General features: G+C 41.2%; 1 protein-coding gene across 5 annotated transcripts in view; it reads right to left on the bottom strand.

Annotated features, from left to right (window-relative positions):
* The window catches only part of LOC109674917 (uncharacterized), a 50,750-nt gene extending 37,558 nt beyond the window's left edge, over positions 1–13,192 (bottom strand). For 3 of the 5 annotated variants that reach the window (XM_074053691.1, XM_074053690.1, XM_074053688.1), the window contains exon 1: positions 13,058–13,186. Coding sequence is in view for 2 of the 5 variants with exons in the window: in XM_074053687.1 (XP_073909788.1) it covers positions 13,058–13,060 (3 nt within the window). In the remaining 3 variants the exon portion in view is untranslated. Of the gene's footprint in view, positions 1–13,057 lie in introns of all 5 variants that reach the window. The other 2 variants (XM_074053687.1, XM_074053686.1) reach the window with 1 other exon arrangement.
* Between the last annotated feature and the right edge of the window lie 4,096 nt (positions 13,193–17,288).

A 17,288-nucleotide genomic window follows, 5' to 3' on the forward strand; every position in this document is an offset into this window, starting at 1 on the left:
ATGATTTCTAGTCATGTTGCAATAGAACTGAAAATCAATAGAAGAACCACAATTGGAAAAACTCCCAAGGAGTCAATTAAATTATAAAATTCAAATGACAGATGTATGACAACAAAGTGAGAAGTCATTTAAGTATTTCATAGTATATGAAAAGAAAAGGTTTTGGGTTTTTACATTTTTTTTTAGTATTTTTGTGAATATTAGATCTGCAATTAATATTGGCAAAAAGAAAGAGGACAAGCATGAGGATGGTGAGAAGAGAGTATAGAGGAGAATGTATATGATCAAAGTACAGTACATAGATATATGAAAATGTCATACTGAGCCACTTATCAATGGCTTATGGTACTTTGCATTGACAGGTGAGGAGGATGGGTTCCAGGTCAGTTGAGATTCCCCCGCAAAAAAGAAGGGAAAGATGTGATCTCAAAAATATTCACAGAAAAAAGGGCTACAGGTGTCACTGAAGTGGTACAGCACTTTCCCAGCAAGTGCAAAGCCCTGAGATTATTTTGCATAATTACATGCTTATAAAATCTTATGCCTTCCTTTCTTAAGAGTTCAATCATTGAATAAGAAAATAAATAGAGCATGTAAGCACTTCTATGAGGTGGTATTGCTGGTGTAATAAAATCATCCAAAACTATGCTTAGAGCAATTATGCACAAACAGAAAAGACCATGAAACTCTGACTTTAGATCAGGACTGCACTAAAACCCTTATTGAAGTCCTTATTAAGGTGTGGATTCCCAACCTTGTGTGGTGAACCCAAGCCTTTATGAAAACTGATGATCTCTTTAGAATATTCTGTGTGTGCCCTCCTTGAGGAGGTAGTGACACAGCAAATAGACAACAAAAGCAAAAATAGGGTCACTATTCCCATCAAAAATATCACAATATTTTCTTGAAAGAGTGTTTCAAATGAACAATTTAAACCAGGAGGCATGAGAAAGCCACTGGTGATTATACCAGTTGAAAATTAAGTGTAGAACACCGTCCCCCAACCTGCCAGGCTCCACCTCCGAGTAAGGCAGTGCGAATCCACACCCTGGCGGGTTTCCCGCCCCTCAGGCACCCCGCCCAGTTCTGCGTTCGACCACCTGAATCCCCGTCCTTCGGGGTCCCAGATCCGTGTGGGACGACTGGATCCAAGCCCTGCCGGGATCTGGCTACTTTTCTTTTGTGCTGTATGTATACATGAATAATGCATCAGAGACTGCTGGTTCTTCATGCATAAATGTGATTACATTATCAATAGTGGTGTGATGTCCCTGAGTAACCTGCAGTAGAGAGTAGAAGGATGAGGCCAATGATTCTACACTGAGGTCAAACTTGAGCCTGCAGAACAAGGGCAAAAAAGTTCCCTTGGTGGGAACTTTCTAGCTGGGCTCCCACTCCTGAAAACTGCTCAGGAGGAGTGGTGACAGAGAAGAGCTGCAGAGCATTCACTAGAAAGCAGGACACACACAGGGACACATGTAGGGTCCTGTTCTCTCTGAGGTTGAAACTTGCTCATTCGTGGGGTCCTTTCTGGTCACTATTTGTTTTTCCATGTATAGAGATGGTGGAATCACACTGTAATATTTCTATGATTAAAATCTCTAAAGAACCGGCTTAGACAAAGACAGATTTAGGCAGTTTCCTGGACAAAGGGCTCAGGAATTTGTCAGTTTGTTCAGGTCAGAACTTTAAACTGACTCCAGGTGAGAATTTCCCAGTGGAAGAAACTAAGGTGTTGAAGGAGAGATTGTTTCTGTCCTTGAAGGAGAGGCATTAGGGCACGACAAATTCCCAAGCTAAATCCTTACCTGCTCCTAACAACACAGAGAGTTGAGTGCATCCTCTGTCGGGTGCATCCAAGTAGGCTGTGCAAAGCTATGGACAATGTTTTGCTTTAAATGGGCAATTTATTGTGGACCTTATAAGTGGCCTGTTTATCTGATAGATAAAGGTCTGGTTTTACTCCATCTTTATTCCTTGTAGAATATTGCTGCCATGTAACTCCTATTTCTGCATATATGTAGTAATTTCATCCCCTGTGTTGACACATTTTAACTTGGTTGGGTGGAAATGAGTAGACTGTGTAATGAAAAGTCAAGAAGTCTAGACCATGAAGCCAACTTTCTGTTTCCACTCCCTGAACTATGACATCAGGCTCTCGTTAAGCTCCTGGCCCAGGGCTTGCATACAAATGATGAAGATGTTCATCACTGTGAGAACAGCCTTAAATAAAATGGTAACCATTCTTACAATTAAAATAACCTTAACATGGCAGGAAAATGTGAGAGCATTTATCCCAGGGAGTAAAAGTAAATTTTAGCACATTCAGAATACTCAAATGCTGTAAGACAGAGAGTAAAAATATTTTAACTTCAGGACTGATGGTGTGACTCAATTGGTAGGTTGCCTGATAGCAAATGTGCGATCTGGAGTTCAAACCCATGTACCACCAAAAGAAATTTCCAGTCAATGAAGTATCCCAGAATACATTGGAAAGACAGGGGAACAAATAGAGCAGTGAGTTCTGCATTATAAGTGAGAACTACAGGACTAGAACAATCTACCTGGCTCTGATTCAGAATATTTACACACCCCCTCACAATAAACGAAGGCACAAGGAAGCTATGGAACAGTGATCCATCAAACCTGAACTTAGAGGTCTCAGCTCAAGCTGAGATGAAGGGAGGAAGATTCATAAACAAAGGATTCTCCTACCCTTAGGCACTGAGCATGGAGCCCCCACAATAATCCTCAAAGAATGGGTCTTGCTTCTCTACAGTGAGGGCCAAATAACTGACCACTTGCCCTCAACAGTGCAAACTCCCAGATAATTATACATCTCTTGGATATCTGTCAAACATTTCTCCTCTCCATTCTTGTCTCTTCTTATTGCCATGATCTCAAATTGTATCGCTGTGTATCCTCAAGCAGTCTGAATAGTGATGATTATATGTTTTAGGATCTCTGAAGTATGTCAGTCTTAAATAAAAAAAAATCCTTAGGATGGCTACATGTCATAGCACTTCAAGATAGGGAAACAAATTCAAAAGCTTTCTTTTCTAGGACTAGACTGCCCTGTCAGAGGGGACACTTTCAAACCAAAGTGTCACACTGAATTTAATGCTTATGATAAATTAGGTTACCCCTAAGCTTCAGGACACAAGGAACCAAAGGCTGAGCACTGCCAACTGTGGAATCAGGTAGCAGACTCTGGATGTGATTGGGTACCAGGGAGTGCTACTAAAGCTTCCTGTTCCAAAGGCCTTCCTCCCAGCTTCCCTCTTATCAGTTCCTCCTCCTGTGAATGCAGGCATCCATCCCAAGGTTCTGCAATCAATTGAAATCACACAGGTACCAGAGCTGAGACCTCTGTCAGTAGTGGACACTAGAGAGAAATATAGTGATGAACCCCAAGAACACAGTAAGTAGCCAGGAACCTCTACCAGTGGTCCTCCTCATTACAGTTTGTGTTGACATGAAACAGACTCTTGACTGGCTAGTGATACAAGGCCTGGCCCCCAAGATTTGGAAGAATCAAGAGGATCCTTTATGTGACTGTGTGGAGGACAAATAACAGAATTCAGCAACAGCTTTTCTTAGCACAGGCTTCCTCCAGTATGATTGACATGGTCCAGGCTGGTAGAAAACTTCAGTACTTTTCCTGGCCCTCAAGATCTGGCACCTGCTTCTTACCATCCTCAGTGGGACCTTACTTAATCCTCCTAGAAATGAGACAAGTGTGTCCAGAAACCTCCAGCTTCAATGTTGGATGGTGAAAACTCAGGCAAGGAGTGGAGACTAGGGCAGGACCTGACACAGGAAGTAGGTGGAGGGCTGATGTCCACACTTAGGAGTTTGCATTAAGGGGGATGATTAAGGCTTGCTCACACATTATATTTCAATCTATCCATTTTCAGTCAAGTAAGTAAAACACACCAACAATGGAACACACACAATGTACTGTATGATCAAGGAAGCCTAAGGATTTAACTTTGGGATCCCATTAATCTCTTAGCTCCTCTCCCTATGAGAATCCTTTCTCAAATCAGAGCATAATATTCATGAGAGGGACCATCTCCCATTGGTCACTTTAAGCCAGTGATGTAAGGACAGTATCAGATGTCTAAGTCTTTTTTCCAGAATACCTACATGTGGCTTTATATGCACAGGCCCTCAGAAATTTTCTTTATGTATTTGTGTATTTTTGTGGCTTGGAAAAAGAAACAGCCTATTTTGTTTCACCTTCCTCTGTTCTGATATCCTTATAAAGAGATTGTATTTGGAATAAGACAATGAATGAAGGAAGGAAGGAATAAATGAGTGGGGAATCCTGGAAAGAGAAGATGAACAGAATGTACAGGTGAATAGAAAGGAATCAGTTGATTGACCAGGACTATCACATGTGACAAGGGTTCTACATGCACAGGAAATGGTGTCATTGAACACCAATTGTATTCAAAGCAGAAACTGAGGAGCAAAAAACTGTTAGTCATGTGCCTGACAAAGCTGTCTCCACACTTGCAGTATTGAAGACAGAAAAGGGGACTGCATCACATAGACAGGAAAAGAGGCAACCAAAGACATGAAGACCTATTATGGAAGCTCTCAGATTATTTCTTTTCTCTGAGCCTCACTTTCTCTGTCCAGAAGGTGAGTGAAGTTAATAACACAACTACACTGAGATGTGATAGTAGGATTCTCTTTTGAATCATGTTTTCAGAGAGTAGAATCTGGCTTTGGTGGGAAATGTTTGGGTTGAAAAGGCTAGGTTATGGCAAGAAAGAGATATTCCTTCATCCTAATGCTGTCGTTATCTCTTCTCAGAAATGGGAAGAGACAGGGAACCAGTAGCAGCCATGATTCTGAACATGGTTGTCTGCATGCCCAACCAATAACACTAGAATTACTTCCTGTAGAGTGGACCCAAAAAGAAGTACTTCCCTGAATACCAACAGAGCTGCTGAATGTAGTCCATCAGACCATTTCTCCTATAGAGTTCTCAGTCCTTCCACTCTCGGACTTCCAAGTACAAGAAGCATCAATAAAGGTAGGCCAAAGGAGCCCATTATTCTTTGATTGACAGACTATCTGTGCTCTTGCTGGATTTCTCCAGAGTTCTCCTGACAAAAGGAAACATACTATTGAATATTCAGGGGGTAAATTTTATCCAACCCCCACAAATCCATACCAAGGCCACTATACACCTTCATGGAAATTAGGATCAAAGAGTGACACAGGCACTCATTCCAACTACAGTGAACTTTCTATGTGCCAGACACCCAGTTGTTTACCTGGCCTGCTCCTGGTGTATGACTAACCAATTTGTGTGTGTTGTCAGGCCCTTTACAGTGTAGCTTTAGCCCTAATAGTTTTTGTTGATACTGGGGTTTGACCTTGGGGCTTCATGCTTGCTAGGTAGGCACTCTATCACTTGAGACACTGCACCAACCCTGTTTTATGCTGGAAACTGTTTGTCTTGGCTGGCTTTGAACTGTGACCCTCCTGATCTCTGCCACCAAGTACCTAGCATTGCAGGTGTGAGCCAACAGCTCCTGACTTCAGTGCACATTTTAAGAGTTTCTTCTCTCCATCCTCAGCATACCTCCATATATTTGTTCAAGCTTTTGATTGGTAGAATTGCTGTTCAAACATGGTTGGAGAAATGCTTCTTGTTCTTCCAAGTCCCCTAGATAAAAACTGCCATCTTCAATCAAACTTGCCAATCTGTCAAACACTCTCTCCTATGTCCTCACATGATCTTGTCTTCTTATTTCCTCAGACAGTCAAAAATTATGAATCTATAGTTAATTGATATGGAAATATTTTAGGTGTTAATCAGTCAGCAGTGTTGCAGTTCCAGTGGACTTTCTGCTCTCAACTTCACATGGTTCAATTTGGGAAGATATTTTGTATACAGGTATGGTTAAGTGGTCAGAGAGAAGGCATCAAGGAATGGTGATGTCTGAAGTAATATTTAAAGTGGATATAATTCTGATTTGGGTGAGGCAGGCATGTGGATGAAAGAATTCTAGGTAGAAGAGATAGAAATTGCAAAGATTCAGTCTCAAAGAGATATACTATGTTTTGTGAATGTCCAGTGAGCCCTAGGCAGCTGAAAGAAGCTTATGAAGGAGTTCTAGGACATAAGAGCAGAAAGGTAGGAGGAAAGTACTTTCCATACCATAAAATCAACTTGAATTGTTTGTTTTGAGGGCAGTGGGTATCCCTAAATGGTTTTGCACAGAGAAGCTGTGTAATATTCCATTGTAAGAGCACATTCAGGTATTACAGGCATTGAGGCCACCCTCCTCTACCAGGATAACCATTATACTTGCAGTTTCAGATTCTTTTCTCACTAGGAAACATGTGTTCGAACTGGAGACTACTTCCAGAGAAATTTTATCATCTTTTTGTGTTTTTGTCCTAGATAGATTCCTGTCACCTCTTTATTCATTCTCTATGTTTTTCCTCTCTTTCTGTCCTTGGAATGTAGCTTCTTGCTTGTTACTTTGACTTTCTTTTTTCATAACTGAATCTTACCAAAACTGTTCTATCTATTCCTTTACAACATATTTTCTCATGGAAAATATATACAAAAAATAAGCTTGTGAAGGAAACAGCAGTTTCTCTATTAACTCTCACTTGTATGTTGCAATTTGCATCATATTCACATATCAGATAGTATAAAAGAAAGCAACACTGATCACAGTATTACATACCCCAATACCACTCAACAGAAGTCAAACTACATGCTGGCAATTAGGCAGGAGAAGATATTTTTAAGACTTTGTAAGAAAATAGATATAAAATGTGAATACTAGAATGTTGCTAACAGTGCACATTGTTAAGTTCACCTATAGAGATTGGGATGTGAGCTTTAAATTGATGGTGATGACATAAGAAGCAAAAAGACATTCAAAGGCATATTGCTCACACAACTATAGGATCAGGGAACAGGCTACTTATGCAGGTAGCAAGTATCTTAAGGCAGCTAGGAAAACAGCCTGCCTAGGGGGCTTAACAGGGAAGCAATGGAGCAGAGGTGGGTTATCAGTTTCTCTGGGGAGCTCTTAGCCTTTGGTAGTCTTCTCTCCATATTGTGCAAACAGAAAAGGAGCACTACATGTAAAATATGCTCATCATTGTGGAAAAATAGAAGTACATACATGTACTTCAGATTCCTGAATGAAGGATATACACTGAGACACCCCATACCTAAAAGACAAAAGGCAAGAAACTGAAAGTTAACAAGTTTTTCACAATCAGACAACTAAGATGAAAATCAATGCATTGTGCTGTGCTTAAACTGAAGAGAATAGAGGCACTCCAGAGAAGTATTAATTTTCTTCACCAGAAATCCAGGAGAACAAAGATCACAAAAATCAAAGTGACCCTAAGGAAAGGCTGAAGGCAGAGAGTAATCAAGTTAGAGAGACAAAATATCCAGGGAACTGTCTTTAGTGGAATCAGTTAATTTCATTTACAAAAAAACCCTACCAGGATTTCTCAGTGATTCAGAGAAAAATCCCTGCCTGTTTTGATACTGGGGACTTCACAGCCATATATCCATTGGGAAATTATAAAATTTTGTAGAAGTTCTGTCTGTGGAAGAATGTATTTCCCAAAGTCATCACTTTGGAAATTGCTAGAGTCAAAAGATCATGGGGAGGTAACATACACACTTTAATATCACTATTTCCACACTAGATTAAAAAGAATCACATGTGTTGATATTTATCTTTCTAGTATTAACATGTCATCTCCCTACAAGGAAATAAATCACAATAAATCTGAAGAGATAAAGAAATGTGGCTTGTCAATGGAAAAGCATGAGAATGTAGATTTCTAAAATATCTCAGGCAGTGAACACATTTCACAACAGCTTTCTGAAACAGCCTAAAGAAGAATCAAAGGGTTGTAAGCAAACATGGGGAAGAAACAGGAAAGTGGAAAAACTATGTATGAATAAGAAAATATCTTCTCCACTCTCTACACACAAGGAACAAATAACAGCAAATATGAACAGTCAGAGCACTATTGATTGTCAGTGGAAAAGAATCGGAAGAGTTCCTCAAAATGCTTTGGCTGAAAAACACGGACTTCTTACCCAGCACACAAATTAACTAAATGCAGGAAAAACATGGCATCTCTCAATTTTGAATCTGTCTTTGCTCTGAGCCATTCACTCTGCAGTAATCTTGCATTCCCCTGGAATCTAGGGAGGACATGATAGGTAATATCTTCATGACATGCAACCAAAACTACACACAACAGAAACCCTCCTTTGCATGGACCATGCTCCAGATAACAAGGCCAGAACCCCTCCCAAAATGCAGCTGAGTTAATACCAATTAGACCAAACCTGTGACTGCAACCATTTAAATATTTATGTATTTTGTTCCTGCCCCCAGTTCTTTGTCTATTTAAATCTATACCTCATGCCTGTAGCCTGCAGATACCTGAAGATGAGCTGAGTACTTACTCTGCCTCTTCCCACAGCATATCCCTTGCTGCATACTAATTCTCCTTTCCCTGCCTTCACCATGCTTCTTTATTTGACATTTTAGGGTAGTTGTCTGGATGTGGAATGTGGAATCTGAAGAGTGTGGGTCTTAGGTCTAAAATTCTATTTTCAGAATGAGAATATTGATTTTTTAAAAATCACAGGCATTCACTCATTTCACAAAGTCTCTCATGGAACTGTCTAAAGGAGAATCAAAGGTTTATAGACAAGCATGTTGAAGAAATGGCAAAGTGGAAATAGCGCACACAAAGAAGATAATACACACTTAAAAATGATCAAAAGCATTATATAGAAATTATGAAGATGCATACACAAGTTCAATGAAATCATTAATGTAGGAGCTCAATGGCAGACTAGAAGAACAAAGAATCAACATGAAAATGATTGAAATTACACAGCCAGAAGAGAAAAAAATACTTAAAAATTCACAGAATGTATCACCAGTATCTGAATTATGGAAACTATTGAAAGGAGTTCTCTAGACAGAACAAGAACATATAAGCCAAGAACTTAGAACACATCAAGAAAACACTGTTAGGAAATAAGATGGATAAACAAATATTTTCACTTTCTTCCTTGCTGCTGGTATTCAAGGAAAATGTTTGCTTAAAGTCACTGAAAGTGAACTATGGACTAGAATCATGCCTTATAATATGAACAATTAGTAAGAACAGTTATATACAGGTTGAGGAACAATAGTGGGGATCATACCAATATACCTGTCCTCCCCAGGAAGCAGCACATCTTTATTTGAAATGCATTTGGCTACTCAGAAAAGGATTTAACATAGATAGGAAATTACTAACAATACATTTTAAAAATGTGTGGTACCATAAAGAAGGATAGAAAATGTGATGATATAATTACTTAATAAAGGACCACACCTGTCAGACTGGCTCAAATGGTATAATGCTTGCCTGAGCAATCACAAGACACTGAATAATAAATAAGCAAATAAATAGGTAAATAAAGGATTTCAGCAAGAGTGTACTATGCCAGTTAAATGCACAACATATCATTTTGCTGAATTTATTATAAGCATCTGAACTTCTAATTAAAAGGAGAACATATAAATGGAATAAAGAAACAGCAAAAGAATGATGAGCAGGGAGGGAGGGATGAGATGGGGACAAGAGTAACATGAAGGAACAAGCAGGAGAAATGCCCAACACCACAGACTATCACTATAGTGCAAGCAACAGCATACAGTTGTTTAATTCTGAATGGAAAAGTGTAATGAACTAGAACATTCCATGTGTTGGCAAATCGCAGAATAAGCAAGCATCCATAAAACTTCAGATAAATTCATACACTATCAAAACTTCCTAGCAAATTTAAATTATCCATAATCTACAGAGCACCAATCCTCCAACCCCTGCCCTAAAACAATATTCTGATGACAGGGAAAAACACTAGGGCACTTTACATAATTAAAATGAGCAAAATCTTTTGGGTCAAACTCACCACTAGGAATATGGTTTATGGGCTTGGGCCTTTATTAAAGATCTAACGCTCCAGAAATTCTTGTCATGTACCCACTTTAAGGTTAGTGGACTATGCAGAATCATCTTGTGACATCCTGTAAACTTAGTGAGTTATTTGATCTTTGTCAATGTAAGTTGAGATGTTTTAATTACAGTGTTTATTTTCACAAACCTTCTGAGCTCTTACATCATTTTAGGTTTGCTTAGTATACCCACATGGACTGCTGCCTATGACATCTATTCAATCTGTACTCTTTCCTTAATGAACCATGCTTGACTTTTGCTCAACTCCAGTGTCTTGCCTGAATTCATCTCACACAAGACATAAACACCAAGAATGGACACTCTGGTAACATTACCAAACATTCCCCCAAAGACCCCAAATGTTATGACCTGTACTGTATTTTTTGCCATCACTTCTGATAACAAATATGTCATGTTGTCAACTCCAACCAACTTTCAAATACCACCTAAGTGTCCTACAATTTAACTCTTTAACACCATCCAGACTTAGCACACTGCCTGCAACTTCTGGGCATCAGTGTGAAACAGACAAGAAGCCATAGCACATTTGCTATGCCTTCCATATAGGTTATACAGAGGTACCACACTGAAACAAGTCATTAGGATAAAGTCAAACACAGCCTGAATTGAGTGTAGGAAAAAAACCAAATACATTCTTATTGACTCAAAAATTCCAAGGATTTCTGAATCTCTGTGATAGAAACAGAAACAATGAAGAAAAATTTTAATTTATACTACAAAACCACATCACCTCCCAAATACATAAACCTTTTTCCCACTTGAGAGGAATATAAAGCTGTCTTTCTCTTAGCCAGGGCCTCGCAGACATGTCTTCTTTGGTACAAATTATACTCTCTAACCACCTACTTGAGGGCAAAAGGAAAGTGGTGGGATGATTTATTCTGAATATTGTAACCCTCATAAATAGCTGTGACTAACCCTCACTTCCAATCATTTCTGTGCTAGAAAAGGACCACAGAACCAACATTCTTCCCATTACCCTGTTTATAAACTCAGAAATTCCCCAACAAACTTTCCAAATGCCCTTTTATTTATATCAAAACTGATTATGTGAAGCAATTAGTGAAAATATCTTTTAAATGATATGTAAATAGTTGTAATGTTAATTTTGACAAATCTCAGCCTGAGTCATCAACAAACAACACTTAGTGTCACCATAAGATCATGAAGAACAAGGATCCCCATAGTTCACACCTGTAATCATAGCTCCTCAGTAGATGGAAATGCTCAGAAAGATTGAGGCTCCAAGCCCATGCTAGCAAATACTTCTTGAGATCCTATCTTAAAAAAACCCATCACAATAAAGGGCTAGCCGTGTCACTCAAAAGGTAACAGCAAACATGAGGAACTGAGTCCAAATCCCAGTGCAGCCATAAAGGCAAAAAAGGACCTCAATTATTCTAGCACTGGTAGCTCCTTCCTGTGAACCTAGGTATAACAGTCAAGGTCAGCTTAGAAAAATAATTTACAAGACCCCATCTCCAAAATAACCAGAGCAAAACAGACTGTAGATATGGTTGAAGCAGTTGAGCACCTGCTCTATAAATGCAAAATTCTGAGTTTAAACCTCAATCCCCAAAAATAAAACATGCAAACAAGGAAACAAACAAGACCAAGATGATCACAGGAGAAAACTGATTTTTCCAATCTCCACATCTGTTTGCCCCAAAATTCTTTTGAAGGACAGACACAGGATGTCCAGGAGACACTTCTCCTCCCCAGGAAATGCCCCTCTGCACCTAAAAGTCATCCCCACCCTCTAGCAATGCATAAAAATGCTATAAAACCCATCTCCCCAACCTGACCCAAGGGAAGACCAGTTTCCAGGTGTTAGGAAAAATGCCGCTCACAAAGAAAGCTCATGAGAGAAGTCTCACATTCATACAGCAAAGTTTAATGGCAGGCCCAAATTGCCAGGCTGGCCAAGGAAAAGATGGTGCAGCAGTGATTCCGGGCCAGGAGTAGCTTTTATAGAATGGGGAGGTTAAGGAAGTTCGTGCATGCATGGTAGTCTCTGGTAAGGGTGGGGCTGTCTTAGACTACAGGAATTTCTGTTTAAGGGCAGTGCTGTCCTTGGAAGTTTCTCAAGTGAGGTCTGAGGATAAAATGGCCTCATTTATAAATATAAATGGTGATATTATTGTTCTATCACCAGGTACCCCTGCATTTGTCACCATGCAGTCTTTCTCCTCTTTTCTCTAAAATAAAATCTTTCCAACCTCTGCTGCTGGAGTCTGCCTGTGCTTTCATTCTCAGAGCAGGCCTGCGTGGTCATCTGTGTATCACTTTCTTCTCCTGTTTTCTCCTGTGTTTGAGACCAAATCTCCTTTCTGCCTTGAGATGCCTACATACCTTACTTTTGGAGACTTTCCAATTCCCTTACAGTCATGGTCTAAGTTACTCAACATTTCATTATAAAATAATATTTTAGAAACAACCTGTGGACAATTAACATTTACGTTAGAAAGATCAAAAATTGTCCCCTCCAAAAAGAAGCCAACCATAAGCACATGAGTAGCCGCATTACCAGTGAGTCTGGAAATGTGTGGATTCATGGAAATTTAGGGACTTAGTGGCAGTGCTGAGAAGCACTGGATTGAGGGGACAGGTGATAGAGGTTAGCCCATGCTTCCCTTGAACCTAATGGACTTAAAGGGAAGCCAGGTCCCAGTAAGGAGTAATGGGCACACTGCATAGGAGCGCCCTGTCCCTGAACAATTTCCATAAAAACTCATGAGAATCCCCAGCCACCTCAGTCTGCTGGATAGGGATTTGTAAGCAGAAACTCCCAGCAGGGTGTCTGATGGGATGAAGTCGCCTCACAGGGACAAAGGACGGAGTTCAAAGCTTTAGGCCCACCACCACCCTCCAGGTGGCCACAAACCTAAGGCCCCAGCCACAAGATCAGGGTGCAGACTTTGGAAGGGACAGGGCCCAATACCGGCAGCTTCTGGATCCAAAATTCCCTCCACCCAGCATTGCAGATGCCCAGCCGCCCTCTCACCATTTCCCGCTTCTGACGCGTCCACGTGACGTCCCTATAGTCCTGCAGTCAGAAGATTTCACACAGCAGCTGGAGCTGTGTAGCCTGAGCAATGTCCCACCAGCAGTCTCGTGGCAAATATGGCGATAATGAGGAAGGCAACGTGAATCGCCTAACACTGTCGCTCCTCATTGGACAGGAAGGTGCAGACGATTAAACAGAAGCTCTGATTGGCTAATGGATAAAGGGCCCACCCCCAAGCCCTTGAGTGATGGCAAGGTGGAGTGGGGGGAAGTGCTAAATCAGCAGTCGTTGCCAATCAGGCTTCCTTTGTTGGAAACATGTTTTAGTTTGTTAGATAATTACATTCAGCAGAACTTGTCCTGGCCCTCTGGACACAGCACCTGCCACTTACCATACTTATTGTGATCTTCTTGCATTCTACTCTTGAAAATGGGACAACAGGTTTACTCAGCTAATTCTAGATTCAATATTCCATGGAGAAAATTCATCCTGTCAGTACAGTAGGGGAGACTCAGGTAGGGTAGGACACAGGAGGTCGATGTAGGGCTGATGGTCAAACTCTGAAAACTGGAATGAAGCAGAGGGCCAGGGATTTCTCACACCTCATGTTTCAATCTAATCATTTGCACCCAAGAAAATGAAAATACAGTGCCAAAAAAGTAATTTACTTATTTCATGTATGGACCCCACCTCCAAAAGAACCAGATAAAATACACTGGATATGTAGTTCAAGCAGTTGAGTATCTGCTCTGTAAATGCTACACTATGAGTTCAACCTTCAGTCCCCAAAAATAAAACAAGCAAACAAGGAAAGAAACAAGATCAAGATGATCATAGGAGAAAACTGATTTTGACAATCTACATGTCTATTTGCCCCCAAATGCTTTCTTCTCCTGTTTTCTTCTCTTTATGAGACCAAATCACCTTTCTGCTAATGCACGGATGACACACACAGGAATTTCAGGTGCTCAGGGTTCTTGAGCCTGCTCTGAGAATGAAAGCACAGAGTCTAACAGCAGAGGTTGGAAAGGTTTTATTTGTAGAGAATTTATTTGTAGAGAAGAGAAGAGAAAGACTGCATATTGAGGAATGCAGAGGGACCCGGAAACCGGTGATCCCATGAGTCAGGGTGGGGAATGGGTTTTATCCCTATTTTTTTGCATTGCCTGAGGGCGGGGATGCCTTTCAGATGCAAACGGACATTTCCTAGGGAGGAGAAGTGTCTCCTTGACCTCCCGTGGTCTGTCCTTCAAATCCCCTCTCTCAGTGACCACTCTAACTGCTGTTAGGAATAGGGAAGATGAAGTCTGTTCAGTAACTGCTTCCTGCTGGCAGGGGGTGATGAAGACTCCCACAGCATCAGGGCTGACCATGAGAGGGGTTGTCAAGGGGACCATGATAGTAGGTCCATCAGAGGCATTTGTAGTTTGATGGATTCTAGGCGAGAAGAAAGAAACTTGACAAGTAAGTTTAAAATGCAAGGCCCAAACTCAAGAGAATAATGGCAACTATAGGCCGCAGAAAGGGTAGGAATCAAGTCCTGGAGGGAGCCAGGATTTTACTTGGTCCCATACCTGTGTAGAAACCTGAGTTGTAAGAGATTGCTCCTAGAGCCACTTAGCCTGTTGGAGAATGTAATCTGCACATTCCTCTACTATGTCTGAAGTGTTTATATATGTGTATCAGGAAGTATTGGTGATGGCAATACTTTGGCCAAAAGAAAATCTTGAGCCAGGAGGTGGTCCATGACCATACAGGCAAGGGATGACAAAGACCTTTGCATGTCCTTATTGGCAAGGCCTACCTGATCTGAGGTGTCCTCTACCACTTTAGTTAGGTTTTTTGCAGTTACATGATTGGCAATCACCCCATAACTGATTCCAGCAAGGGCTGCAATGAATGCTGTTATCCCTAAAACTATTAAAGTAACTTCTCTTTTATCTCTGTGGGAAGCTGTTGTAGTTAGAATTCCCCTTTCTTTCCAAATAGCTGCATGAGCATGCAGGATCAGGCAGGCTTACTTAGAATCTGTATAGATGTTGACTCTGTTCTTTTGACAGTCTTAGGGCTTCTGTTAGGGCCACTAATTCTGCCAGTTCAGCACTTGTATTAGGAAGAAGAGGATCTGATTTGAGGATGCCAAATTCTGTCACAACTGCAAACCCTGCATGTCTGACACCATTTTTGACAAAGGAACTGCCATCAGTGTATAATTCTAGATCTGGGTTTTTTAAGGGCCAGTCAGTTAAGTCAGGTCAGGCAGCATAATTTTCCATAAGTACCTCCTCACATGAGTGTTTAGGATTTCCCTCTGCTTCTGGTAGAAGGGATGTAGGATTTAGGCTCTGACAGGTACTTAAAGTTATTTCTGTCCCTCCCAGAAGCTGGGCCTGGTATTTAAGTAGATGGCTGTCAGATAGGCAAAGCTGTCCTTTTGAGTTTAAAATTCCCCCTAGGTCCTCTGGGGTATAAACTGTTAGGGGGCAGTTGAGGATAAGTTTTTGAGTTTCAGGCACTAGAAGGCTTACTGCAGCCATTGCTCTAAGGCATCCTGGACATCCCTTGGCTACCTGATCTAACTCTTTGATTAAGTAGCCTACTGACTAGGGAGTGATGACCCAGATCTGAGTCACCACACCCAAGGCCAGTCCTCCCTTTTCATAGACATATAAATGAAACTTGTCTTGCACTGGGAGACCCAATGTGGGAATTGTCATAAGAGTCTTCTTTTAACTGGTGGAATGTATTTTCTGACTTGTCAGCCCATTCAATAAAGGGCTGGGTATCCTTCTGTGCTTCCTTAAGTATTTGATGTAAGGGCCTTGCTATGTCTACATATCCCAGGATCCAAATTCTGTGGTATCCTGTGACCCCAAAAAGGCCCTCAATTGCTTTAGAGTTTTAGGTAGAGGAAATGTCAGGATAGTATGGATTCTATCTTCTCCTAGAGACCTCATTTCTTTCTCCAAGACAAGACTTAATTATGTAACCCTAGACTGACAAAATTGGGCTTTTTCTTTAGAGATTTTATAATCTCCATGTGCTAAGAAATTTAGTAAGCATTCAGTGGCTTGTGAAATGACAGGCTCATTTGGTCCACAGAGCAGGAGGTCATCAACATATTGAAGCAGAGTACCTTGTGGATATTGCCATTCTGCCAAGTCTTGGGTTAGACCCAAGGATGTTGGGGCTGTCTCTGAATCCCTGGGGGAGGACAGTCCAAGTGACCTGTCCAGACTTTCTTGTGGGGTCTTCAAAGGCAAAGACAGGTTGACTTTCAGGGTGTAAGGGAATGCAAAAGAAAGCATCTTTTAAATCCAGGGCAGAGTAGTAAGTGGTACCTGGAGGTATTTGGGCTAAAAGCATATAGGGATTTGGAACTCCAGGGTGGAGAGGCACCACTGCTTCATTGATCAGGTGGAGATCCTGGACTAGCCTCCATTTGTAGGTCCCTTCCTGACACTGAGAATAGCAATATTATATGGGCTGGAGCATTCTATTAGCAGTCCCTGTCTCTTTAAGTCTTTGATTATGGGAATTAACCCCGCCTTAACTTCTAGCTTTAAAGCATATTGTTTTTTGATGGGGAAACCAGGAGGGGTCTTTGAGATGAATTAGGACTGGGGCAGCTGTTCGTGCCAGTCCCACAGTGTGTCCATCCTTCTACACTGTGGGGTCTACTTGTTCCTCTTTTAAGGGCAAGTAAAAGTACTTTCCTGGGGGTAAAAGGAGCTGTACCCCCAATTTAGATAGAAGGTCTCTCCCTAGCAGAGAAGTAGGAGTTTCTGGGACAATTAAAAAGGGAGTTTCAGAGATGGAAAAATCTCCCCAGAAGCAGGCTAAAGGCTGAGTGAAATAACACTCTAGAGGGTGGCCTGATATTCCTCAAGCAGTAATTTTCTTGGAGGACCTGGGTCTGGGAGAGAAAGGAATAGCTGAGATGCTCGCTCCAGTATTGATAAAGGAGTCTGACCTTCTGCTTAACCCAGGGCTCCTCTGCTTTTACAGTGGTTACAGAGCCTCAATGGGAGGCCCAGGGACCCATCATTGGGTGGGATGAAATGGTTATGGCTCCATTCATCCTTGTCATTTTCAGGGTCCCACTTAGGGTCATACCTAGGTACTTCCTGATCTCCTGTTGCAATTGGGAATCGAGGTTCCCTTTTAGGTATCCAATGCTTTTGTCTTTCTTCTCCCTCCTCCTCTTCCTCCTCCTGTGAGGGCCCAG

This window comes from Castor canadensis, chromosome 14 (assembly GCF_047511655.1).
Source record: "Castor canadensis chromosome 14, mCasCan1.hap1v2, whole genome shotgun sequence".
Lineage (NCBI taxonomy): Eukaryota > Metazoa > Chordata > Mammalia > Rodentia > Castoridae > Castor > Castor canadensis.